At 43.1% G+C, this 27,548-nt stretch overlaps 1 protein-coding gene across 2 annotated transcripts in view; it reads left to right on the top strand.

The window, feature by feature from the left end:
* Positions 1-13,644, top strand: part of LOC142490951 (acetylserotonin O-methyltransferase-like) — a 35,196-nt gene extending 21,552 nt beyond the window's left edge. For both annotated transcript variants that reach the window (XM_075593324.1, XM_075593325.1), the window contains 3 exons: positions 508-648; positions 12,035-12,157; positions 13,227-13,644. In XM_075593324.1, coding sequence (XP_075449439.1) covers positions 508-648; positions 12,035-12,157; positions 13,227-13,438 — 476 coding nt within the window. In that variant the 3' untranslated portion in view covers positions 13,439-13,644. The remainder of the gene's footprint in view (positions 1-507; positions 649-12,034; positions 12,158-13,226) is intronic.
* Positions 13,645-27,548: the final 13,904 nt, after the last annotated feature.

Consider the following 27,548-nt stretch of genomic DNA (forward strand, 5'->3'; position numbering starts at 1 on the left):
CATTTTGTGAAAGGATCATTTTTAGTTTATAGGACAAAACATCAATATTTCCCATTAACTCATATGCTGCAGCGGGGGACACACAACGCACGAGTGGGAGCAACCACCCTTCTAAACGCACTATTGCTGGTGCACGCAAGTAGCTGCGATAACATCTACATCTATATTTGTTCATGATGATGAAGCCAGAAAAAAAAACTTTGTGAAGAATGATATATTTTGGGAGTTATTTGAGAATACGGTAGATTATACTGTACAATATTGGTCATTGCACTGCGATGGACCGCATGCGACCATATTATATCAGGCTCTTACTGTAAATATTAGTCATTATCACACTGAGGTGGCAATTCTTTCTACCTTTAAAAAATCTTGTATAATAGTATCCTCTAACTTGACAAAGATGTATGTTTCCCTGAATTTGTATGACTACAAGGCACAGTAGCTTTATTTTCTGTTTATAAAACAACTCAATCCAAAACCCTATCAATTTGTTTGTTTTGTTAGGATGTTCAGGAGGTCTGGCCAAGCAATTTGTCTCTGTGTATCCTGAATCAACAGTTACCATTCTGGATCTGCCTAAAGTAGTGCAAACTGCAAAGAAACTTTTTATAACTGACGAGAAACATCGGATAGCTTTTCATGAAGGTAATATTTTATTTGTAAGATAATTCCAAAAACTAATACTATTGGAAATACAAACAATGCTGGATAATTTAAATGAAAATCAAATCCGCTTCTGTGTTTTTGCCAAATATCCTTTTACTAATGTTTTAATTACATTGGGCGTTTCAATTAAGATCCACTTTGTGATATAAAAGTCAGGATTACACAAATTACTTTTTTGGACTAATGGCAGTGGCATCTTTAATCAGTTAAATGTAGGTGAGTGACATTTTTTAACAAATCCGACATCTATAAGTATTTTCATGTCTTTTTTTATCTTTTAATACTTCCATAGTAACCAAAAACTTTGGAGTGTTTTTACGATCGTTTCTTGATCAACTTTGTGCCTGTTTGTAAACTGTTGTGTTTGGAGGTAAATTAGTTTTTCTTTTGTTGGTTTGTTTGCCTAACGATGGCAACATAATTAGTTGACATTGGAACTGGGAATGAACAATCATTTCTAAATAAGAATAGAATTAAACAGACCAATAGAAAATAGAAATATTCTCATTTTACAAAAGAAGTCAGTACAAAATGATTGTACATGAATCTTTCAAGGAGGCCAGTTACACTGATACATTTTATTTTGCCCTTTATTTATATGGATCTGACCCTTTAATGGAGTAGACCCACTTAGCTTGGAAACATTTTGTAAACTTGGCTATGTAAATAGCTTCCATAACCAAGTATAAAGTTATTTTTGCAAATTAATAGTATTTCATTTCAGAGGACCCTGAAAATGATAGAACACACACACACACACACACACACACACACACACACACACACACACACACACACACACACACACACACACACACACACACACACACACACACACACACACACACACACACACACACACACACACACACACACACACACACACATCAAGAAGAGACACGTTTGCAGGTATTAAATCGTAATCTGTTGGTTTCTGGCATGTGATTCAAACTCTGAGTAAAACATGTAGAACAGCGGTGTCCAAACTAGAGGTCGCGCCCCCAAGAGAGGCGCTTGATTTTCGGGGGGGGATGACAGTTATAGGGGTTCCGCGCTCTTCCCCCAGGCATTAAAATTAAAATTAAATGCCGGGGGACAGTGCGAGGCCTTTATAATACACTTACCTTCCCTTCCAACGACGCATCGTCCTGGTAACCCGGCGTGAAATTAAACCACAGGGTCATGTTACTATGGTGACATGCCGTCACATGACCACGCATGTCATCTGACACCTGGGTCAAGCGGGGGGAGGGGGGCGTGAGGCGCCGAGAAGAGCAGGCAGGGGTGCACGAGGGGAAACGTTTGAACATCCCTGATGTAGAACATTTGAAGTTGATTTGAACTCCGAATCAAACTTTAGACTGAACAAACAAGGAATCAAAATTCAAAGTTTAAAAAAGAAAATGGTTTAATGTTCAGAGAAAACCCAGAAACCTATGCGAAAAATTCAATGTTCAAAAAGGTTCGACCAAATTTAGATATTTTACATAATTTTTTTTTTTATTCAAAACCAACGGTAAAACCAACACCCCCCCCCCAAATAAAACACCAGTGACAATACCTACCCGTAATACTAGTTTATGTTATTGATTTAGTTTTTATTTTATTTTACATTTTTATTTTTGGTATTATATTGCTAGAGCATAATTTTCTGTTATATATTAGGTTTTTTATTATAATTTTTTATATATTTTTTATATATATTTTTTTATATATTTTTGAAAATACAGTCTAGTCTCTACAATATTGCAGATAGATACTTAAAGCGCCGTCTTTTTTTGTATATATATATATATATATATATATATATATATATATATATATATATATATATACATACAGTGGTCGACAAATCACCAAAAAATCTACTCGCCTAACAAAAAAATCTACTCGCCACCTAGTACCACACGTGTGCTGCTTGGGCCAATAGGAGCTCGCCACGATGTTAAATCCACTCGCCCAGGCGTGCAAATGTATAGGTTTGTCGAACACTGTATATATATATATATATATATATATATATATATATATATATATATATATATATATATATATATATACATGTAGAGGTATCAGTACCGTGTTAGCCGAGCTTCAATAATCAAAAAATAAATAGATGATACCGTTCTGTGGCTAACGAAATGCTTTTATTTGTGCAAGCTTTCGAGATACACTGATCTCTTCTTCCGGCGATGTTACAATGAATGAAGCAAGGATTACTTAAAAACAGTGTCTCTTGGAATGTTATCTGTGCTATATATAGGAAACCAGGTGTCCCACCAAGGAGACAAAAAACAGCACTCAAGGTATATTGCAAAAGTGTATTTGAAAAATAGCAGGCACATATAAATCCAACGTTTCGGTCCTGTATAGACCTTCCTCAGGGGTAGCTATATATACACTCAGTGTTCGACTATCCTATACATTTACACGCCCGGGGCGAGTGGATTTAACCTCTGGGCGAGCAACTATTGGCCCAAGCAGCACACGTGTTTGTTTGATTTTAATTTTCCCTGCTCGCTCCAAAAAAAAAAAAAAAAAAATCCCCTTTCTGATTGGGCAGACACGTGTTGGCGCGCTGTCATGCTCTATGTGATCTGAGCAGTCAAGCCTGCCCTTCCTTCTCTGCACAGAGGTAAGTACTGATGTCCTCTCATGCATCCCCCCTTGTAGTGTGTGTGTGTGTGTGTGTGTGTGCGTGCGTGCGTGTGTGTTTCTGCAGCTGCTGCCACCTGCAGTTCGGGGAGCGCGAGCAATGTGTGCAGCGAATTCCCAGCGGGAGAACAGTGTGCTACCACCCTGGGCAGTACCACAGAGCAGGGAGGCAAAGAGGGCAGTGGATATTCACAGTTGAGTGCAAATAGCCGCACGGCTATTCACAGTTGAGTGCAAATAGCCGCACGGCTATTCACAGTTGAGTGCAAATAGCCGCACGGCTATTCACAGTTGAGTGCAAATAGCCGCACGGCTATTCGCACTCAGTAGGAAATAAAATGGGAAAGAAATAAAATGGGAAAAAAATAAACATCCCAGCCAGGAATCGAACCCTGGTCCACTCTGTTAATGGTCTGGAGCATTACCAATGAGCTATAAGACTTTCTGATGCTTTTGTAGTGAATAAAGGCAGAGAAGCTTATTGACATTACAGTGTTCATAGCAGCTCGGCTATTCGCACTCCGTTAAGTTGAGTGCAAATAGACGCACGGATATTCGCACTCAGTAGGAAATGAAATGGAAAAAAAGACAGAACACTCCCCTATTGACATTCTATACCCCCTGCATCTGTAATCAGTGTGGCTTTAGGCTGAGTCCCCAGTCAGCACTGTGGCACGTGCCCGGCGGGGCGGCGGCGAATGCACAGTGCTAGACCGCGATCTGCAGTCTGAGGGGAGAGAGAACGTTTGCGACGGGAGGGGGCGTGGTGGTAGGTTTGCGGGGCGTGGTCATGACGTCCCGGGGCTGGTTCACCCTCATTGGCTGAACCGCCGGCGGGGGCGTGGCCACGCCTCCGTCACAAATGCCAATCTCCAACTCCCCTGCCAGCCTGAAAACCTGTCGCGCACCGCTGGGGAAAGGTGCGCGACAAGGTAGGGACTGGGACCGGAGGAACTGGGTCGCATGTGGGGGGGGCATCAGAGGGGCATGTGGGGGGACGTCAGAGGGGCATGTGGGGGGGCATCAGAGGGGCATGTGGGGGGGGCATTAGAGGGGCCTGTGTGGGGGGCGTCAGAGGGGCATGTGGGGGGGCATCAGAGGGGCATGTGGGGGGGGCGTCAGAGGGGCATGTGGGGGGGGTGTCAGAGGGGCCTGTGGGGGGTGTCAGAGGGGCCTGTGGGGGGGCGTCAGAGGGGCCTGTGTGTGGGGCGTCAGAGGGGCCTGTTGGGGGGGCGTCAGAGGGGCCTGTGGGGGGGTGTCAGAGAGGCCTGTGGGGGGTGTCAGAGGGGCGTGGCTGACTGACCGACTGGGCCTTGGCTGATTGACCGACTGGGGCATGGCTGACTGACCGACTGGGGCGTGGCTGACTGACCGACTGGGGCGTGGCTGACTGACCGACTGGGGCGTGGCTGACTGACTGGGGCGTGGATGACTGACCAACTGGGGCGTGGCTGACAGTACTGTATGTGTTGGCTGACTGACACTGAGTAATACTGCAACATATACAGTACTGTATACACACACACACACACACACACTCCCATATATACACACCCACACTCCCCATATATACACACACTCTCTCTCTCTACACACACACACAGGGAAGGGGGGGTTAAGGCCGCGACCAGCACCACCACAACCACACTTCCCCCCCACCCCCGCGCCCATATCCCGCTCGCGGGATCGGGGGGAAGCGGGGACCTGAGGGGCATCCCCGCTCCCATCTCCTGCCCTGCGGCCTTACACAGGGGGAAGTGGGGACCTGAGGGGCATCCCCGCTCCCATCTCCTGCCCCGCGGCCTTACACAGGTGGAAGCGGGGACCTGAGGGGCATCCCCGCTCCCATCTCCCGTTCGCAAGCTGTCACGGGGGGAGCGCCGGGGACAGGAGAACACCCCCGCTACCACCTCCATAATGGGGACAGGGGGGAAGGCACAAATAATACAAATAACACTTACTGTGTCCGTGTCCTCCATGGAAAAAGAATGGTCGCTCATTGGGGGCGGGCTCATATAGAGCCTGTTCGTGCGCCCACAAAGCCTGGGAGTGCGCGCCAATCAGCAGTCAGGTAGGGGGAGTTTTTTTTTTCAGCCAGCGCGAGCAGGGAAAAATTAAAAAAAAAAAAAAAACACGCGTGCTGCTTGGGCCAATAGTTACCCAGAGGGTAAATCCACTCGTCCCGGCCGTGTAAATGTATAAATTGTTAAAAGGTTGTACTACGTGTGTTTATGTGACCTTTTGTGGTATATATATATATATATATATGTAGCTACTGTATTCGCTGTAAAGGGATCCCCTGATGAAATCCTCTGAGCCGGAAGAAACGCGTAGGGTCACGTGGCATAGGAACTACGGTGGTTGAGCAGTTCAGACGCCAGAGTGAGGAGAGAGGACGTGAGTGAAGGATTCCCTTGGTCCCGGAGCTGTGAGAAGCAAACGGCGGCCGCAGTGAACAGAGGTGTTCCGGTTTTAAAGGTTTAAAACCCTTTTCAGCGAATACAGCAGCAGCAACATCCACTTGCAGTGACTTCCACCGCATCCAAAACATAGGACGGCGGTGAATCCTCACGTTCATCTGGTGCATGGGCTGGTCCCATAACATGCCTTTATTTTTATGACAAAGTGTGAGTGTGCAATTGTCTTGTCCATGGATTATTAAACCTATATATCTGATTTTATACAAGGATCGGGCGCTTTTTCTTTCTCTTTTCTATATATATACAGAGGCGGCACATTTTATTTGAGTGCGGCTAGCTCCGCAAGCCTGGGGATGCCCCGGCATGCTAGCCGCACTCCCTCGGCGTGCCGCGCGTCATCGACGAGCGGTCACGCGTCATCGGGTGCCTGCGCCCCCTGCACGGGCGTCCAGGGCTCCCCGAGGGAGCCCTGGTGTCCCGCGATGTGGGGGACGGCGGCAGGGGGTTCCGGGGGACCCGGCGGACCCGGCAGCGGGAGGGAGAGCGCCCCGATCGGAGGGCGCTCCTCCGTGTCTTCGGCGTGCGCCCGGCACCCTCCGGCGCGCGCCAGGTTACTGCTGCGGCCGAGAACGGGCAAATGCTCGAATAAACTCGGCCACAGCAGTATATATAGAAGCAAGTTGTTGAGACCTAAAATTAAGAAGAAAAAAGAACAGTTAGACTTTGCATTCATTACAGGCTATAATAAGGAATCAAAAAAGATTCTAAAGATTCTTAACAAACATTGGGATATTCTAAAAAAATGATTCCATACTAGGAAGTGTAATTCCAGAAAAACCCAATGTACTGTTTAGAAGAGCTGATAATTTGAAGAGTAAAGTGGCACCCAGTGCATTTAGACAAAGAAACCCAAGCCAGAACAATTGGCTGTGTCAAAATAAGGGGTTTTATGGGTGTAAAACATGCAGGGCGTGCCAGTTTAAATCTCAAATATTGCAAAATTTTGCTCGAATGTCACAAATGAAAGCTTCAACATAAAAACTAGCCTTACCTGTAGATCAGACCACGTCATATATTTATTAGAGTGCCCATGTAAATTACAATACATGGGCAAGACTGCTCGACCTATTAGAACTAGGATCCTGGAACACCTCAGCAGCATTAAATGACAAATTAAGACTCATAGTGTGTCTGATCATTTTTCCTCAGTACATCAAGGAGATTCTACAGGTCTGACTTATACAGTCATAGAACAAGTAAAACAACATTGGCGAGGGGGGGACAGAGAGAATGAGCTATTGAGGAGGGAATCTTTTTGGATTCACCGTCTAGGAAGTCTCACTCAAAGGGGACTTAATATGGAGTTGGACATTATGCCATTCTTGAAATAAATTAAATAAATTTGTCCCTAACTTTGGTTTTGTCTCCCCTTTAGGTGTTTGTTTTTGCTCATCCAACTCCTCTTTCCTTGTGTAATAGCCTTTGTATTCTGTGTATTTTAGGTTTTAGTATTTGTACATTGAATAGTACATCTAGTGAGAGTGTGTTATTTTCATTTACTTCCACATTTCCCCCATTTTATGTAACAATGCCATCCAACTATAGGATTTTATAATTAATTTGTATAATTTTCTGCCAGTTTGCCGTATATATTTTGTATTTTAGATTTGAGACTTTATGTTCAGTTAGAGCTATTTTGGAAATTTGTTGCAATCTTGTCAAAATAAGATATTTGATACTTAGTGAGTGTATGTATTCTTAGCATTTATATATATATGTACATTTGCACATAAGTGCATCCATAGGAATCATGCTTTATATATATATATATTTTTCATCTGTGTATATCCCCACAATCAGCTGTTTTTTGTCCATGGGGACACCATTTTCCTCATTGACCGCACTACCATTTATATATTCATATATTCATATATTTATATATATACATCATAGATAGTATCCCTTTAAAGATTTTTTTCATCTCATGTTTTAAATACATATGTTTACTGCATTGACATTTTAACCCCATTATTGTGTGCAAGTGATTTTAACATCATCAGTCACCCTATTAGCGCTTTAAAGAACAGCTTGTTCCTGATCATTAATTAGACCACCAAGCTATTTAAGTTAGCCTTGTATTATGAGACTCCACACTCCTGACGAAGCCGATGCTAACACGTGGCGAAACGCGTAGAGTGGGAGTCTTATCCAGAACGGAGCCATCAGCAGAGGAGTCTCGGAAGATCCAGCCCTTAGCTAGCGACGGACCCGGATCTGATGTCAGACGCCAGTCGGAGCAGTGTCACAGCTGACCGGAGGCAGAGACGGAGAAGTGGGGAGCGTTGCGGGATGGTGAGCCAGCTGGCTGTAGTCACCCTTTCTTGCAGTGTGATATACCCGTTTTTTATTGTTAGATTGTGAGTATATTACTTTTATTGCCATAAACTTTTTTACCTTGGTTGATCTGCGCTATGCCAGTTTCTTTCTCTCAACATTGGGCTACATCCTCCTGAGAACCTGATCCACCTAGATGACAACTGTACCATCTACCAACCACTGACTGTATGAGTCAACCCTGTCTTTTTGACTCTTACATCTTGTAAGTAGTCAATCTATTAGAGCCAAGTCGTTTGGAGGTTTTTACCACATTGCTATTCTGCTGCACTTAAAATTATTTTTGTTTCCTCCCCATGCTCCCATTGGATTTTGTGTGTTTTGCTGTTACTTTGTGGGAAGAGTGAAGACTGCCCCTTCCAGTGGGTTCTGAGCAGGGGGTGAAACTGTATTTGCTTATTATTATTACTATCACATATTCACTTATTTAAGTATCCATTAAGTCACTTATTATTAGTGTTCACTTTTTATTTGTTTGCGCCTGTGTTCACTTTACCACTATAATATTGTTAGGGAGGGTTGCCAGGAAAAAGCCTCTTCTCTCTAAAAAGAACATGGCAGCACGGCATGGGTTTGCAAAGTTGCATCTGAACAAACCACAATATTTCTGGAACAATGTCCTTTGGAGAAACGAGACCAAAGTGGAGATGTTTGGCCATAATGCACAGCACCACGTTTGCGAAAACCAAACACAGCATATCAGCACAAACACCTCATACCAACTGTCAAGCACGGTGGTGGAGGGGTGATGATTTGGGCTTGTTTTGCAGCCACAAATCCTGTCAGGGTGCAAATTGCTGGGGACTGGAATATAGATTTGATGGAAACCGGCACCCCATGCCTTAGGATTGCAATAAACTATATACATTTCTATGTCTGTATAACCTGTTATGGTTTTTAACATAATCCAAACCACCACAGTTATTTGGGATGTGAATGAGCATTAAGGTGTCTTCTGGTACTAGAAGGTCTGTTATGGCAGTGGTGCGCAATGTGGGGGGCGGGAGAATTTCCTGGGGTGTCGCGGCAGCTACACAGGTTCCGTGCTCTCCCCCATGGCATTTAAATTAAATGCCAGGGAACCGTGCAAGGCCTCTGCAGCTTCTTAACCTGATCTTCGGTGACGTGTCGCCATGATAACCCGGCATCAATTGAACCACTGGGTCATGTTGCCATGGTGATGTCACGTGACCATGCAACGTAATTTGATGCCACAGCCGAGCAGGAAGGGGGCGCGAGCTGGGAGGTGAGTAGGCAGGGGGCCTCAGGATCAAAACGTTGCGCACTCCTCTCTTATGGTACAGTACTGCTTAGAAAATAAGGTTCAGACATGATACGTGCTGATACTTGGAAGAGAACAAATGAAAGGCATGGGGGCAGTGAGTTATAAAGGTTTTAAAGATATAAAAGAACAGTTCAGATAAGTAAGGTTGAAAGGAAGCAGCCAGGAGCAGAGAGCTAGAGAAGACTAGGGGCATAGAAATACTCTTGATTGGCTCCTTATTAATCAGCTCTAGTGTAAGAATGAGAAGCCAGACAAGGGAATTAAGAAGTGTTACTTGATTAACTGAATATTGAATTTTGGGACTTACCCGTTATTTTTCACATTACTAAGGACTTTTATGTTTGGTAACATTTAATATTATCTGTTCACATTTGATGATTGCACATAGTTTGTTGGTTTATGCATCATTGGCGCCGTTAGTTAATATTATTTCAAGCTTTGCAGGCCACACACGCTATTTGAAATCTATATTAAATCTGTGGCCCACAAAGCTTCTCCCCTACATACTCTTCTTATCACTTTCATCTCTCTGTCTTTTCCCTCTTACTCCCCTCACTATCTACCTCCCCTTTTCCCACTCACTCTCCCCACTCTCCTTTTTCTCACTCCCCCCTTTCTTCTGTTTCAATCCTGCTCCACCTCTCCCTGTTAACTCCACACCCCTCTTCTTGCCCCTCCCCCTTCTTCTCCCCCTCTCTGTGACTTCCGGTCGGTCCTAACTTCTGTGTTAGGACCACATATGTGGGCTTCTGCCTCCTCTGCTGCTGACTCCTACACCTGCACCACAGGTAGGGACCTACCTATGGCAGGCCACAGACAACCCTCCCCATGGCCACAGACAGCTTTCCTGGGTCTCATGGCTATAGTTTTCTTTGGGACCCCCCTAGTGTCAGCTGCCTTGGGAGACCCCCCCTGTATCTCACACATCCCCTGCCTCTTTCACACACCACTTCTCCCTCACACCCCAACCCCTCTCTCTCTCTCTCCAATACCCCCTCTCACACACATTCAACTCCCTTCCCAATACACACACAGCCCCCCACCCTTTACACATAGCTCTTCACACCCCAATACACATAACCCCTCACCCCCAATATACATAACCCCTCACCCGCAATACACAACCACTCCATCCCCAATACACATAAAACCGCCCCACTCCAATACGCAACTCTCCATCCCTAATACACATAATAAATCTCCACTCCCAATACACATAATAACCCTCCACCCCGATACCCCCCCAAACTATACATAATAACCCCTATACCAACTTTAAATAATAACCCCCCACCCCCACATCCTCTCTACACATAATAAATACACACAAAAGTTATTTATGTGACTTCCGGTCAGACCTAACTTCTGTGTTAGAACCACCCTGGTGGGCTTCTGCTACCTCTTCCACCACCTCCTACACCTGCACCACAAAGAGGGACTGGGTAGCGGGTCCCTAACTGTGGCAGACCACAGGTATTCTTCCCCATGGCCACAGACGGCTCTCCCAGGGCCCATGTACAGTGCTGACTAACCCCTGAATATTAAACTTCATTTATCAGTACCTCGCAGAAAAGCGACAGTGACTTTTTCATGAACATTGCTCAGGGAACCCAGCCATTTTGCTGTATATACACATACAAATGAAGTGATGATATTTCTAAAGCGGGTATTCCTGTGCAAACCGTGGTTTGCTAAAAGCAGATATGAAAACACACACACAAACTGCTCTCCTTTATTTGGGGTGAAGCCTCTGTTCAGTGCAGGACAGATGTGAATGCTGGCGGGCCTAACTTACGTCCAGCGAACGTGGGTTGTGCTCACAGTGCAGGCTGAACCACAGCGGGGGAAAGCAGGGGCCCGGCAGCCAACAGTGTCTGCCAGCCAGATGTGGATGTTGGGGCCGACCTCTGGCAGGGGCCAATTCCCTGCACCGGCCGCCCGCCTGGGCCCTGCGCAACCACAGGTGTCATGGCTCTCGCTCATTCCATCCGCGGCCCTAACCGACTGGCTCCCTACCCCTGCTCTAGCAGCAGATGACATTGATTGATTTATAGTATTACTATAAGATGTATTGTTGAGTTTAGTGTGGTATAGAGGAAAATTAGTAGAAGGTTACATTTACAATTACTAAGATCACAGAGCGGGCATGTGCATTTTACAAAGAGTGGATCATAACCATGCAATGGGAGAAGTTATGGGCAGATTTAGCAAGAAGGTGATATAAAAAGAAAACATTTTATTAATAAATTGTTTTTAAATATAATATTTGTATACATTGCTGCAGCATCAGAACAATGTACAGATTTGTACACTCACAGTCACTTCATGCACCAACATACCTAGATTCTAATTTGAGGGCTTCAAGCCCAGGACGACAACGTGATTTACGCAATGACATGCAGGTCATGCTGGAATTCAAGCAAAATTCTCCCCCTCGAGAAGCAGATACAATAATACCAGGTTGCAGAATACTCTATATATATCTATTAAAATACAATATGGACCTGTTTAATTTATAATGTGTTGTTTCTGCCATTTGTTTTATTTTGATATAAATTGTGTTCTATTGTTACTGCATAACGATGAGAATTCCTTGTTTTTTCTTCCATAGGAGATTTCTTTAATGACCCAATTCCCGAAGCAGACCTATTTATTATAGCTAGGATAAGTCATACCTGGACAGAAGAGAAATGTTCACAGTTGCTGAATAAAATTTACAAGTCATGCAAACCTGGTAAGTTCCTATTTGTGGAAAATTCACTATGACTTTTGATACTGGCTTGTCCAGTCATTGTCTAATTAATTATATAGTTGAGTATATCTAGTATCAACTACAGTATACAGTATATCAACTTAAAGAATAATACAATTCCAATGAAAATAAACATACTGTATTATGATGAAAATAATAAACACACCACAGTTTAAAGCTTCTTCTAACCAAAAATATGTTTTGGGGCCACATACTAATTATTGGTTCTGATCCCCAAAACACTCTCAGACAACTCTCCTGCTTAGTGGGAAGGGAAATCAACATGGCATAACAGGCACGAGTCTGTTTAGGGTGCTTAAAACCATAGTGCTTTTAAAAGTTATGTTTTTTTCCACTCTATGAAAATGGGCTTTGGGTTTGTATAGATATAGACTAATTAATTAAATTTAAGACATAAAACACTTTACAGCCCATTCCAGATGTTATTATGGTTTAGCATTGCTTATAAATATGGCCCCTCACAGACCCATTCAAGTAAATTGATGTAAGGTGTCTTAAGACTTCGTACACATTTGTAAATATGGCCCAATGACATTAGGCTTAGCTTATGGTCTTACTCTTATCGTTACAATTAAGACAATGCAATCTAAAGTCAATGTGTTGACATGCTGCTCAATAAATGGTTCTGGCAATTTATTATAAGAATCAGTGTGTATAGTTTTTTTGAGAAAGGGAGGATGTGATCTCTTTTTAAAAAATAATATAAGGGTATTGATAGAACTTGCCATAATCACGACATAACAAATATTATTTCAAAATGCATTTATTTTATATCTTCATGTATTCAAAGAAGTATGCATTGATTAATTCCACAATTTAAATTTGCATATGTAATTATTGTTATTTTGATAAGAAAATGTATTTCATTGTAAACGTTCACGACAAAAGATGCATTGAGGCATACATTTCATAAAGCAACTAGAGTACACATACTTTTGAATATTCGGCTATTTTTACACCATAATGTTTCTTACCAATAATTTTGGACCATATTTTCTTTGACACTGTTTTTATTATGTCACATTTAAAGGAGGTGGGTTGCTGCTGGTTGAAGTACTTCTAAATGAGGACAAAAGTGGCCCTCTGACTTCCCAGCTGTGTTCGTTGAACATGTTGGTCCATGCAGATGGGAAAGAGAGGACTCCCTCTGAATATAGCAAGCTGCTGACAGCCTCTGGCTTCAAGGACATTCAAGTGAAAGCAACTGGAAAGATCTATGATGCTATTTTAGGGAGAAAATAAACACGTGGCTTTTTCATCTTCAGTTGTATAAAACAGGATGGTCATGGTTTGTTGATAGAAAAATTGGATAATATTTCAGTAATTGCAGACTGTTAGCACTATTATTAGCATCTATGCAATTAATTATTACTCAGAAAATCATTGAAATACTGATATGTATGTTGAAATACACTAACTTTTAGAATATTAAAATATTTTGAAAGAATTATTGGCATTATGTGAATGCAGCTCAAGGTTTGGTTTTGTATTCAAAATGTCATATGAAAACATTGACTTAATTTTGTGAAGAAAATCTGATTAAAATAATAAGTAAGTGTCCTGGAAAAAATATACATTTCAACACATTATTAATAAGAATCTGAAACCATGAAAACCTAGTACGTGAACAATACAATATGTCTTCTGTGATTTATGTATTGAACTACGTGTGCAGGACAGATTGTTGTTTGCTTAATTTAGATTGTGCATAAAGCAATTAATAGAAGTTCAGAACCACTAGTCTGTATAAAACCTGGACCAAAATATCAAATGTGACTAAGGCGTTTATTGACCAACTTGTTGGTCAAATCTGTATAATTAGTATTCCTAGGGAACTGACTACACATTGAAAAAAGATACAGATAAATTTGCCTTCCACTTCAAGTGTAACTTCCCAACACATTTAGAAAATATGCATTGACCTGTCTATATTGTATATTTTAGAATATATCACTTTAAGAAGATGAGGTAGAATGAGGCATACCGATACTCATAGAAACAGACAAATAAAAAAATGATGGCAGAGACATTATGCAGGTTTGTATGTTCAACATCTATGGAAGTGGTAAACATATTATATTCTGTATGAAATAACGATAAACTAAGGGCCAGATCCACAGAGCTCCGTTAAATCAGGGCAAATAACGTGACTTTACCTAAATAGGTAAGGGATATTATTCCCCTGAGATTAATGGTTATGCACAAAGCTAATGATATGTTAAAAAAAAGCATTAGTCGCCAAAAGAAGTATCATAAGAGAACTGTGTCCCAAAACAAGCACATCAGAGAGAACCAGGATAAGGAATGAAATAGTATTCTAAATTAATGTCCATGGCAATACTCATACAAAAACCATATGGGATACCTGGCGCTTAATACAGTAAAAAGTGTCCATACAGTGCAATCCTTTAAGGGGCCTATGCAGAGAGCAGCGCTATTTCGAAATTCGCCATTTTTTGGAGAAAATCGCGCAGAAAGCAGCAGAAAATGGCGAGTTCCGAAAAACGCGCCAATTTTTCTTTTCTATTTGTAAAACTCGCCTTGCGGCTGGCGAGAACCTCAATCGCGCCAGTTTTAAAAATATCCTAATGCAGAGAGGCGCGAACGGCATCTAGCGGCTGTTCGCGCCAATAAAATGGCGCGATTGTCTCCTTTTTGCCTCGCCAGAAAAAATTGGCAAGAAGCTGCCGCTCGCGGCCATTGCAAAGGGAAAAAAAAGGCGCGAATTTGTTTTTACACGTTTCTGAAGCGCGCATCTCGCCAATTTAAACTCGCCACACGCATCCATGTTAAACATAGCAGAATTCGCACTTTTCTGCATATGGAGAATAAAACTCTCCAAAAAAGCTACTTTTTAATAAATTCGCCAATTTTAAAATTCGCTGCTCTCTGCATAGGCCCCTAAATGTCCAAATGATGTTCCCAACCAAAATGACGATTGCAGTTGGATTCGTTAGTCCCCCTAATAAAGGGTTAAAGAAAAAACACAAATTGCGCAGTATATCTGGACAGGTGCATACAGGACAGTACGACCACAGTGAACTACTTACAAGATAAATCTTGCAACTTTCAGTTGAGAGGATCTGTGCTTTAACCTCTTCCTTGCTGTGATCACGAATCCCACGCAAATCTTCTCAATCCTCCTCTTCTTTAGCCTCTCCCAAGTAGATATTCGGAAGGCATGATAAGGAGAGAATACAGCAAGATAGTGTGGAAAGTACAACACAATTTATTAAAATATATAAAAACAGCCAAATGTAAACTCACATATGGATGCAGTAACACGTGCAATACTAGGATGCCGTCCGCAGCTTGCTAAGGTGTCCCTTTGCTTGCCACAAATCAAGTACAGCTGTATGGCTCTTCTCAGCAGCAACTCAGTGCCCAGGACTCTCTTCGCCCTCCCTGGTGTGTTCCGGCGCTGGTCCCGGTGACGTCACTGCCTGAGCGCCGTTCAGACAACTGGGAACCTCCTCTGCAGACGGTGCCTCTAGAATTCCTCCCCCCTAACGTGTTTCGTGACGTGGGGACATCACTTTTTCAAAGGATAAGGAGCTACTGCCAATAAGCCCTATTTTTACCTCCAAGAAGTAATAAACCCCTTGGTGTCAAATTACATTGCATATACATATGACAGAAACGTATTAAAACACAATAAAATTCATTAATACAGACGCTATACATTACTACAAGTCAAAAGAGATTAACTCTGGGATTCAATGGCTTGTATAATGGAAACAGATAGTTTTCTTTAACCTTTAATTAGGGGGACTAACGAATCCAACTGCAAACGTCATTTTGGTTGGGAACATCATTTGGACATTTAAAGGATTGCACTGTATAGACACTTTCTACTGTATTAAGCGCCAGGTATCCCATATGGTTTTTGTATGAGTTTTGTGTGTAGGTTGAGGAGATAACCTGCACTGTGGGACAACTTAGGCTGCTTAATTTGTTTGTTTTTTAGTCATTACGTTCGCTTGGTATTGTATGTGCACTTTATTATATTGTAGGCGCAATTAAGTATGCACACCATTTAATTTAAGGCACATTTTTTTGTATTAGCTCATTATAGGTTAAGCGCTGTAGTTTTGGTGTATTAATTTGTTATTTACATTATTCATTCCATGGCAATACTGTCCATTCAGTTAATATGGTCTTAAAAAGATGTTCAGATAACAAGAGGAAATTGAAAAGAAACTGTGCTGATCATTGTCACGGCACTTCACCCCCAGACATCCCAGAATTGTGCCCTGACCCCTTACTGCATGCAGCCTCCAGAGTCTGTAACTTAGGCTCAACCCTGCTATATCCCATATGGGCTTCACTAAGAGAGAGGTCATAACTAGCCAGACACAAGGAGCTAATAAATGTTAGTTTATAATGAATAGGGTACAGCAACATGGTAATCCAACATCCCAGGATAGATACAACATAAATGGCAAATACCCACAAAATGGCTAGTCACTGTCCTCCAGGATGCCGCCGAGGTTTACCGATCCTTGGCTCTTTTAGTCAGTGTGATTGGCTCAAGCTGAATCCAAAGTATGGTCCAGAAGTGAAACAGTCCTCCAGTCCCCCCAGACTTCCAGGGAACAATGGTAGAAAAAGTGTCTAGTAGTGCCTTGGCAACCTAGCCCTGTGTTGTTGGTAGCTTCCTGGCTACTTAGCTGGTGTGGTGGGGACCGCTGCCTGCCAAAAAATAGATGCCCAAAAAACAGGGACAATTCTGTCCAGCGAAACAAAAAAGATCTCTTGGTTACCAGTAACTCGTCCGGTGTGTTGGGGACCACCACCTGCCAAAGCGGGATGGAAACCAAGAATGTTCCCCTGGAGGCCACAGAAGCTTGATTCTCCAGGTAGCTCTCCTCTTGCAGAGACTACTGATATCCGCATATGTTCATGGTGGTTTCTCTTTGAAAAGACTCACCCCCAACTTCCAAATACTCAAATCGGCTCAAGCCGACTTTTCACACAGAGACCACAGCTTCTGCTGAGAGAGGATCCTCCCAGAAAACTCTCTGTTAGCTCTTCGTACTTTGCTCCAGATCCTGAGCACACAGCTCCGCTGTCGCATCAGACCCAAACCTCTTCAGGATCCTCTCCTGAACTCCTCACAGGGTCTCTCCCAATGTCCCCCATCAGCTCTCTGCTAGTCCATCAGGTCTGACTTGGTTATCTTGGCTGGAGATCCCATTCACATAATGGGAACACTAAGTGTAGCTAATTACAGACAATGACTAGGTACAGCTTGGCTTTGAGCTATTGGGGTAGAACAATGCTCCAGCTTTGAAATGCAGGTCCCCTCAGTAGTTGGTCGACCACTCCTCAATTTAGCATCCAACAGCCTAGAATAAAGATAATGGTAACACACCCAAAAACATACATAACATGAGGCTACCTGCCCATACAAAACGTTTCCCTCCCAGGCATACAATGCCTAATATTCACACAATGCTTACAGTGATTAAAAGCCCCATTTCAGAGAGTTCAAGTTAATGCCTTACTGTTGTCTGCGAAGTAGGGGAGAATGAGATTCACAGACTGAAAAGTTAATGCACTCACATACTTTCCCTAGGGAAACAGCGTTTTCACAGTGGATTGGGGAAGTGATAGGTCCCCTTCTTTTACTTAGCAGATGATACCTCAGAGATATGGAGAAAACAAAAGATCCACAAATGGTGTAGAAAGTTTAGGTTCTTTATCATATTAAAAAGTAAAAACAATAGAATGCACACTTACAATGTGCATTCAGATAAAACACACATAATACCAAGGCTTAGCAGCCTCCCTTACCCCTATCTCTTTCCCCCTCCCTCTCTCTCCTCATCCCTCTTTCTCTCCCCTTATATTTCTCTCGCCCTCTTCCCTCTCTCTCCCCCTCCTTCTCTCCCCCTATCTTTTTACACCCTCTTCCACTCTCCCTCTCACTTACATTTCCCCCCCTCTCGCTCGCTCACCCCCTCCCTCTCCACCTTCCTCTCTTCTCCTCCTTCTCTCCCTCCTGCTCTCCTTCTCTTCCCCCCCCTCAGGAACCCCCAGTGCATCGGACGGGGTGGTGGGTTACATGGGGATTAAGGTGGGGGCATGCTCCTTTCATTTGTTCTGGGCCCCACGATTTCTGTTGGCAGCCATGAGTATACATATCTTCTCTACACCTCATTCATGGTTGTCTACACCAGAGCACAATTCCCAGCTATACTAATCTTCTGAACACTTCACTTTCAGTTACAGACCTCTGCTGTGATGAATCTCAAACGCTATTTATTTAGGCTTCACATCTTCAGTTTGTAAATCACATTTCATAAAGAGACCACTAAAGTCATAAGAAACCCTTGCACAATTACTATGTTGGTCTATTTAAAGGTACCTCAACTTGTTTTGACATAAATGCCAAACTAATTGAAAAATATATTCTCACACACTGTAAGGATGAAAAAGTGTGTTGTAAACTTCTTAAAAAAAAACAGGTGGCTGTACATATATAAAAGGTAAGAAAAACTGTGTACTTGAGAAAAAGGCGCACCAAAGTATATGTTGGTAAATATTAATTAGTTAAAATTAGTTAAAATAAAGTTAAAAGAAAACTTTACTTTAATTTGACTTTACTCTAAAATAAATGGCACCCTAACACAAATAAACTATAGATAGTACCAATGGTGAATAAAATACAATAATGAAAGTTCAGAGCTAGGTGTATGAACTAATGCAAGAAGCCTGACAGATAAAATGGAGGAGCTTGAATTAATAGCTGCAAGGGAGCAGTATGATATCATAGGCATTACTGAAACATGGTGGGATGAAACTCATGACTGGACAGTTAATTTAGAGGTTTATTCCCTTTTTCTTAAGAATCGAACAAATAGAAGGGGAGGTGGAGTATGTTTATATGTTAAACCGAATCTAAAACCTATTATAAGGGATGATGTTTATGAAGGGAATGATGAAAATGTAGAGACTTTGTGGATAGAAATTAGCAGTGGAGGTAAAAGTATTAAGAAAATGTTTGTGGGAATATGCTATAAACCACCAAATATCTGTGAGATTGAGGAAGCTAAAATACTTTTGCAAATGGAAAAGGCATCAAAACTGGGTCATGTTTGCATAATGGGGGATTTTAATTATCCAGACATAGACTGGGGCAATGAGCGTTACAACAAAAGGAAACAGGTTTTTGGGGATGCTTAAAGACAATTATATGACCCAAATTATTGAGGAACCAACCAGGATTGGGGCAATACTGGATTTGGTCATATCAAACAATGTAGAAGTAATAACAAATATTTAAGTCCTGGAACATTTGGGTAACAGTGATCATAACATGGTCTCATTTGAAATAAATTATCACAAAATAGATTTCTTGGTTTCAACAAAGACCTTAAACTTTAGTAAGGCAGATTTTAATAAACTGACACTACCGACACACTTTATTGAAGTGTGGTCGGTACCGCAAGCCGGGAAATCTCCCGGCTTGCTAGTGGCCGCCCCTCGGCGTGCCGCGCGTCATAGACGCGCGGTCACGCGTCATCGGGAGCGTGCGCCCGCTGCACGCGTGTCCAGGGGCTCCCCGAGGGAGCCCTGGTGTCCCGCGATCGCGGGACAGCGGCAGGGGGTTCCGGGGGACCCGGCGGACCCGGCAGCGGTAGGGAGAGCGCCCCGATCGGAGGGCGCTCTTCCGCTGCTTCGGCGTGCGCCAGTCACACTCGGGCGCGCGCCAGGCTACTGCTGCGGCACAGAACGGGCAAATGCTCGAATAAACTGTGCCGCAGCAGTGAGGTCTAATCTAGTAGTATTACAATGGGATGATGTTTTTGCAGGGAAAAATGTAGAAGATAAATGGGCAGTCTTTAAAACATTGTTAGAAAAGCACACTTATCAGTGTATTTCAGGGTAATAAGTATAAAAGAAATAAGTCAAAACCAATGTGGCTAAATCAACAGGTAGGTGAGGAAATGACAAGAAGAGGAAGGCGTTTAGATTCTTTAAATCAGAAGGGACGCAGACATTGTATCAGAATTATAAGGAATGTAACAAAAATTGCAAAAGGGCAGTCAAATTAGCAAAAATGGATAATGAAAAAAGGATTGCAATAGAAAGTAAGGTCAACCCTAAAAAGTTCTTTATGTACCTTAATAACAAAAAAATGAGAAAAGAAAATATAGGACCCTTTCAGTGTGAGATGGGTAGGCAGATTATTGGAGATAAGGAAAAAGCTGAGGTATTAAACAAATTATTTGCCTCTGTGTTTACCAGGGAAGAATCAAGTTCAATAGTTGTGCCGCAGGAGGAAGCCACAACCTCTATATTAATGAACAATTGGTTAACTGAGGAAGACGTTCATAAGCGACTTGAAAAAATTAAAGTAAATAAGGCACCTGGCCCCAATGGCATACATCCAAGAGTTCTCAAGGAGTTAAGCTCAGTATTAGCCAAACCATTATATTTAATATTCAAGGACTCCATTTCCACAGGCTCAGTACCACAAGATTGGCGTAAAGCAGATGTGGTGCCTATATTTAAAAAGGGAGCTAGATCACAACCGGGAAATTACAGACCTGTAAGCCTGACTTCAATAGTAGGGAAACTACTTGAAGGTTTAATACGGGATAACATTCAGAAATACTTAATGGAAAACAAAATTATTAGTAATAGTCAGCATGGATTTATGAAGAATAGATCTTGACAAACTAACCTTATTTGTTTCTTTGAGGAGGTAAGTAGGAATTTAGACCAGGGTAATGCAGTTGATGTGGTCTACTTAGATTTTGCAAAGGCTTTTGATACGGTTTCACACAAGAGGTTGGTGTACAAAATAAAGAAAATTGGACTCAGTAATAATATATGCACATGGATTGAAAACTGGTTAAAGGACATACAACAGAGGGTTGTCATAAATGGAACTTTTTCAGGTTCGGCTAAAGTCGTGAGTGGAGTACCTCAGGGATCGGTACTGGGACCCCTGCTTTTTAACTTGTTTATTAATGACCTTGAGATTGGGATCGAGAGCAAAGTCTCCATCTTTGCTGATGATACTAAATTGTGTAAGGTAATAGAATCGGAGCAGGATGTAATTTCTCTTCAGAAGGACTTGGAGAGACTAGAAACCTGGGCAGGTAAATGGCAAATGAGGTTTAATACAGATAAATGTAAGGTTATGCATTTGGGATGCAAGAATAAAAAGGCGACACAAATTAAATGGAGATATATTGTATTGTATGTCTTTATTTATATAGCGCCATAAATGTACATAGCGCTTCACAGTAGTAATACATATCATATAAATAACAAATAATATAAATAACAGATCATGGGAATAAGTGCTTCAGACATACTGTAAAAGTAACATTAAGGAAGGAGTCCCTGCTCCGAGGAGCTTACAATCTAATTGGTACAGTAGGTAGGGGGAACGTACAGAGACAGTAGGAGGGAATTCTAGTAAGTGCGTCTGCAGGGGGCCAAGCTTTATGTATCATGTGTCCATGATTATCCAGTGCTATTCATATGCTTCTTTAAGCAGATGTGTCTTAAGGTGGGTCTTAAAGGTGGATAGCGAGGGGGCTAGTCGGGTATTGAGGGGAAGGGCATTCCAGAGGTGTGGGGCAGAAAGTGAGAAAGGTTTAAGGCGGGAGAGAGCTTTAGATACAAAGGGGGTAGAAAGAAAACATCCTTGAGAAGAACGCAAGAGTCGGGATGGTGCATAGCGAGAAATTAGGGCTGAGATGTAAGGAGGGGCAGAAGAATGTAAAGCTTTAAAAGTGAGCAGGAGAATTGAGTGTGAGATACGTGATTTAATCAGAAGCCAGGAGAGGGATTTCAGGAGGGGAGATGCGGAGACAGATTTAGGAAAGAGTAGTGTGATTCTGGCAGCAGCGTTTAGGATAGATTGTAGGGGAGACAGGTGAGAGGTAGGAAGGCCGGACAGCAGGAGGTTGCAGTAATCGAGACGTGAGAGAATAAGGGCCTGAGTCAGAGTTTTAGCAGTTGAGTAACAGAGGAAAGGGCGTATCTTTGTGATATTGCGGAGGAAAAAGCGACAAGTTTTAGAAACGTTTTGAATATGAGAGGAGAATGAGAGAGAGGAATCAAGTGTAACCCCTAGGCAGCGTGCTTGGGCTACTGGGTGAATTATCGTATTTCCAATAGCAATGTGGAAGGAGGTAGTAGGGCCAGGTTTGGGAGGAAGTATAAGGAGCTCTGTTTTTGCCATGTTAAGTTTCAGTCGGCGGATGGCCATCCAGGATGATATTGCAGAGAGGCATTCAGAAACTTTCGTCTGAATAGCCGGTGTAAGGTCAGGGGTTGAAAGGTAAATTTGTGTGTCGTCAGCATAGAGGTGATATTTAAACCCAAAAGATGTGATTAGGTCACCTAGAGTGAGTGTGTAAAGAGAAAAGAGAAGGGTCCCAGGACAGAGCCCTGGGGTACCCCCACAGAGAGATCAATAGAGGAGGTGGAGGTGTTAGCAGAAGAGACACTGAAAGTACGCTGGGAGAGGTAAGAGGAGATCCAGGATAAAGCTTTGTTCCGAATGCCAAGAGTATGGAGAATGTGAAGGAGAAGAGGGTGGTCCACGGTGTCGAATGCTGCAGAGAGGTCGAGTAATATGAGCAGAGTGTAATGACCTCTGTCTTTGGCAGCATGGAGGTCGTCAGTTATTTTAGTGAGGGCTGTTTCAGTAGAGTGAGCAGTGCGGAAACCAGATTGTAGAGGGTCTAGGACAGAATAGGTGTTGAGAAAGTGTAGCAATTGAGAGAATACAAGACGTTCAAGGAGTTTGGAGGCAAAAGGCAGGAGGGAGACAGGTCGATAGTTAGAAGGACAGGTAGGGTCAAGCTTGCTGTTTTTGAGTAATGGTATAACGGTTGCGTGCTTGAAGGATGATGGAAAGGTACCAGAGTAGAGGGAAGAGTTAAAGATCTGTGTGAGCATAGGGATTATAGAAGGAGCAAGAGGTTTTAGGAGATGGGAGGGAATGGGGTCAAGTGGGCAACTCGTAGAGGGAGAAGAGGAGATCAGCAGTGACACATCCTCCTCCGAGATAGCGGAAAAGGAGTCAAGAAAGGCAGGAGGAGAGTTGGGAAGCATTGTGGGATGGGAGGAGGCAACAGATGAGATGTTCTGCCGTATGGATTCCACCTTTTCTTTAAAAAAGTCAGCAAGTCCTGAGGTGAGATGGAGGAAGAAGAGGAGGCAGCTGAGGGTGGTCTGAGTAGAGAGTCAAAGACAGAAAAGAGACGACGTGGGTTAGACTTGTGTGTGTTGATTAGTGAGGAAAAGTAGGTTAGTTTAGCCTGAGAGAGGGCAGAGTTGAAACAAGATAGCATAAATTTGTAGTGAAGGAAGTCTGCGAGAGTGTGAGATTTCCTCCAGAGGCGTTCAGAGGAACGAGTGGAGGAACGCAGCATGCGTGTGTGGTAGTTTAGCCAGGGTCTGGGGTTAGAATGGCGAGGACGGCAGAGAGAAAGCGGGGCATGAAGATCAAGAGAGGAAGATAAGGCAGAGTTGTAGTTCCTGACCAGGTTGTCAGGGTCTGAAGCAGAACTGAGAGAGGAGAGGGAGGAGCGTAGAGTGGAATCAAGAGCTGGTAGGTTAATAGAGCGCAGGTTTCTGCAAAAACGAGGGCGAGATGGAGATGGAGATGGAGAGAAGCGAGAGAGAGAAAATGAGATGAGGTGATGGTCAGAGAGAGGAAAAGGGGAAATGGAGAAATCGGAGAGAGAGAAGTTTTTAGTGAAAACCAGGTCTAGGTAGTGTCCATCCTTGTGGGTGCTGGCTTCAGTCCACTGTTGAAGGCCAAAAGAAGAGGTTAGAGAAAGAAAACGGGAAGCCCAAGGGAGAGAGGGGTCATCAATGTGGCAATTGAAGTCCCCAAGGAGAAGAACAGGGGAGTCTGAGGAGAGAAAGAAAGAGAGCCAGGATTCAAAGTGAGAGAGAAAGGCAGAAGGGGGATGAGTAGAGGAAGGTGGGCGATAGATGACCGCCACATGGACCGGGAGAGGAGAGAAGATCTGGACAGTGTGAGCCTCAAAGGAGGGAAAAGCAAGAGATGGAGGAATAGGAAAGGTTCCGTAGCGGCAGAGAGAGGAGAGCAGGAGCCCCACGCCTCCACCCCTGCCATCAGGGCACGGAGTGTGGGAGAAGGAAAGGCCACCATAAGAGTGGGCAGCTTCCAGAGCAGAGTCAGACTGAGTGAGCCAGGTCTCAGTTATAGCAAATAGGAGCAGAGAGTGAGAGAGAAAAAAGTCATGTACAGAGATGAACTTGTTAGAGAGGGAGCGAGCATTCCAAAGGGCACAGGAGAAAGGAAGAGAGGAGGGTGGGTGGCAGGGGATGGGTATGAGGTTGGAGGGGTTAACACCAGAAGGAGAAGAAGTTGCATGTGGGAGGCGAGGACGAGAGCAAGTAGAAATAAGACAGGGACCAGGATTGGGAGAGATATCCCCAGAAGCAAGGAGGAGAAGCATGGAAAGAAAGAGAATGTGTGAGGATGATTTGTAGGGGTGTGTTTTAGTGCAGGGGATATAGCTGTGGGGTGTGAGAGGGCACAGGTAAGAAAGGAGTTCATGTGAACTGAGAAGTGGGGAAGTAAGGAGAGATGGCGAAATATGAATAGAGTTAGAGACATGATGAGGCTGGTGGAAGGAAGTGCATAATTTGAAAATAAGTGAGGTTACAGCAAATATAAAAAGGAAAGGTGGCATCACAACAATAGTAATGTGTTGAGATGTGCAGTTTGGGATGATATACTCCTTTTCCAGCGTAGTTCACATTCAGGAATCAGAAGCAGTAGATGGTGTCCACTTTTTCCACTTCTTTTTTGAACTTCCTTTTTTAAACTTCCACACTATTGGGGGAATCCTTCATGGAGAAGGATTTAGGAGTGCTTGTAGACTGCAGGCTTAGCAATAGTGCCCGATGTCATGCAGTAGCTGCAAAGGCAAACAAGATCTTATCTTGCATCAAATGGACAATGGATGGAAGGGAAGTAAACATAAGTATGCCCCTTTACAAAGCACTAGTAAGACCTCACCTTGAATATGGAGTACAATTTTGGGCACCAATCCTAAGAAAAGACATTATGAACTAGAGAGAGTGCAGAGAAGAGCCACCAAATTATAAAAGGGGATGGACAATCTAACTTATGAGGAGAGGCTAGCTAAATTAGATTTATTTACATTAGAAAAGAGGCGTCTAAAAGGGGATATGATAACTATAAACAAATATATTTATGGATCATACAAGGAGCTTTCAAAAGAACTATTCATCCCATGGGCAGTACTAAGGACTCGGGGCCCTCCCTTAAGGATGGAGGAAAGGAAATTTCACCAGCAACAAAGGAAAGGGTTCTTTACGGTAAGGGCTGTTAAAATGTGGAATTCATTACCCATGGAGACTGTGATGGCAGATACAATAGATTTGTTCAAAAAAAGGTTGGACATCCTTATGCAGGTTTGTACTGTATGTTCAACATCTATGGAAGTGGTAACATATTATATTCTGTATGAAATAACGATAAACTAAGGGCCAGATCCACAGAGCTCCGCTAAATCAGGGCAAATAACGCGACTTTACCTAAATAGGTAAGGGATTATTTTCCCTGAGATTAATGGTTATGCACAAAGCTAACGATATGTTAAAAAAAAAAAACATCAGTCGCCAAAATAAGTATCATAGTGATATATAAATTAGTGCGTATGTTAATAGCACAGAGACGAGACAACCAATACAATGCACATGTGTATTAGAAATAATTTAACATACATTCCAATTAATTCACATGCGTTCCTGCAGATAACGCATGTGTGTTACCTAACTGCAACGCTCACCAGGTTGTTAAAATTTGCGATGCCACTCACACATTGCACGAGAGCGAAACCTGCACTGTAGGCAGGAGGTGACAGTTAGGTTTGGCAGAGACATGGCCCATGACGTGAGATGAGCGGTTCGCCATCATTGGCTTAACCACTTAACGTGACGCTGACGTCATGCGGTCGTCGCATGGAGAGACAAATTCATTGGTGTCTCCTGGATTCTGCGTCTCCGTTGCACCTCCACGCTGTTACGTTCATGCGCACTATGTGATCCTTTGACGGATTGCAGGTATTTGCTATGGTGGCGCGCCGCTACGGGCACTATAATCGCGGCCTTAGGCCCATTAAGTTAACCAATGCTGAATTAAAAATAATCATAAATTAGTTAGTGGATGACGACCCTAAATTGTTATGAGAACTGTATCCCAAAACAAGCACAGCAGAGAGAACCAGGATAAGGAATGAAATAGTATTCCAAATTAATGTCCATGGCAATACTGTCCAAACAGTTAATATGCTCATAAAAAGATGTTCAGAGGAAATTGAAAAAGAAACTGTGCTGATCATTGTCACGGCACCTCACCCCCAGAGATCCCAGAATTGTACCCTGACCCCTTACTGTATGCAGCCTCCAGAGTCTGTAACTTAGGCTCAACCCTGCTATATTCCCTATGGGCTTCACTAAGAGAGAGGTCATAATTAGCCAGACACAAGGAGCTAATAAATGTTAGTTTATAATGAATATGGCAAGCAACATGGTAATCCAACATCTTAGGATAGATACAACATAAATGGCAAATACCCATTAAAGGGCTAGTCACTGTCCTCCAGGATGCCACCGAGGTTTACCGATCCTTGGCTCTTTTAGTCAGTGTGATTGGCTCAAGCTGAATCCAAAGTATGGTCCAGAAGTGAAACAGTCCTCCAATCCCCCCAGACTTCCAGAGAACAATGGTAGAAAAAGTGTCTAGTAGTGCCTTGGCAACCTAGCCCTGTGTTGTTGGTAGCTTCCTGGCTACTTAGCTGGTGTGGTGGGGACCGCTGTCTGTCAAAGATAGATGCCCCAAAACAGAGACAATTCTGTCCAGCGAAACAAAAAAGGTCTCTTGTTTACCAGTACCTCGTCCCGTGTGTTGGGGACCACCACCTGCCAAAGCGGGATGGAAACCAAGAATGTTCCCCTGGAGGCCACAAAAGCTTGATTATCTAGGTAGCTCTCCTCTAGCAGAGACTACTGATATCCGCATATGTTCATGGTGGTTTCTCTCCGAAAGACTCACCACTGACTTCAGAAAACTCAAATCGGCTCAAGCCGACTCGTCACACAGAGACCACAGCTTCTGCTGAGAGAGGATCCTCCCAGAAAGCTCTCTGTTAGCTCTTTGTACTTGGTTCCAGATCCTGAGCACACAGCTCCGCTGTTGTATCACAACCAAACCTCTTCAGGATCTACTCCTGAACTCCCCAAAGGGTCTCTCCCAATGTCCCCCATCAGCTCTCTGCTAGTCCATCAGGTCTGACCTGGTTATCTTGACTGGAGA

Source organism: Ascaphus truei, chromosome 3 (genome assembly GCF_040206685.1).
Source record: "Ascaphus truei isolate aAscTru1 chromosome 3, aAscTru1.hap1, whole genome shotgun sequence".
NCBI classification, from domain to species: domain Eukaryota; kingdom Metazoa; phylum Chordata; class Amphibia; order Anura; family Ascaphidae; genus Ascaphus; species Ascaphus truei.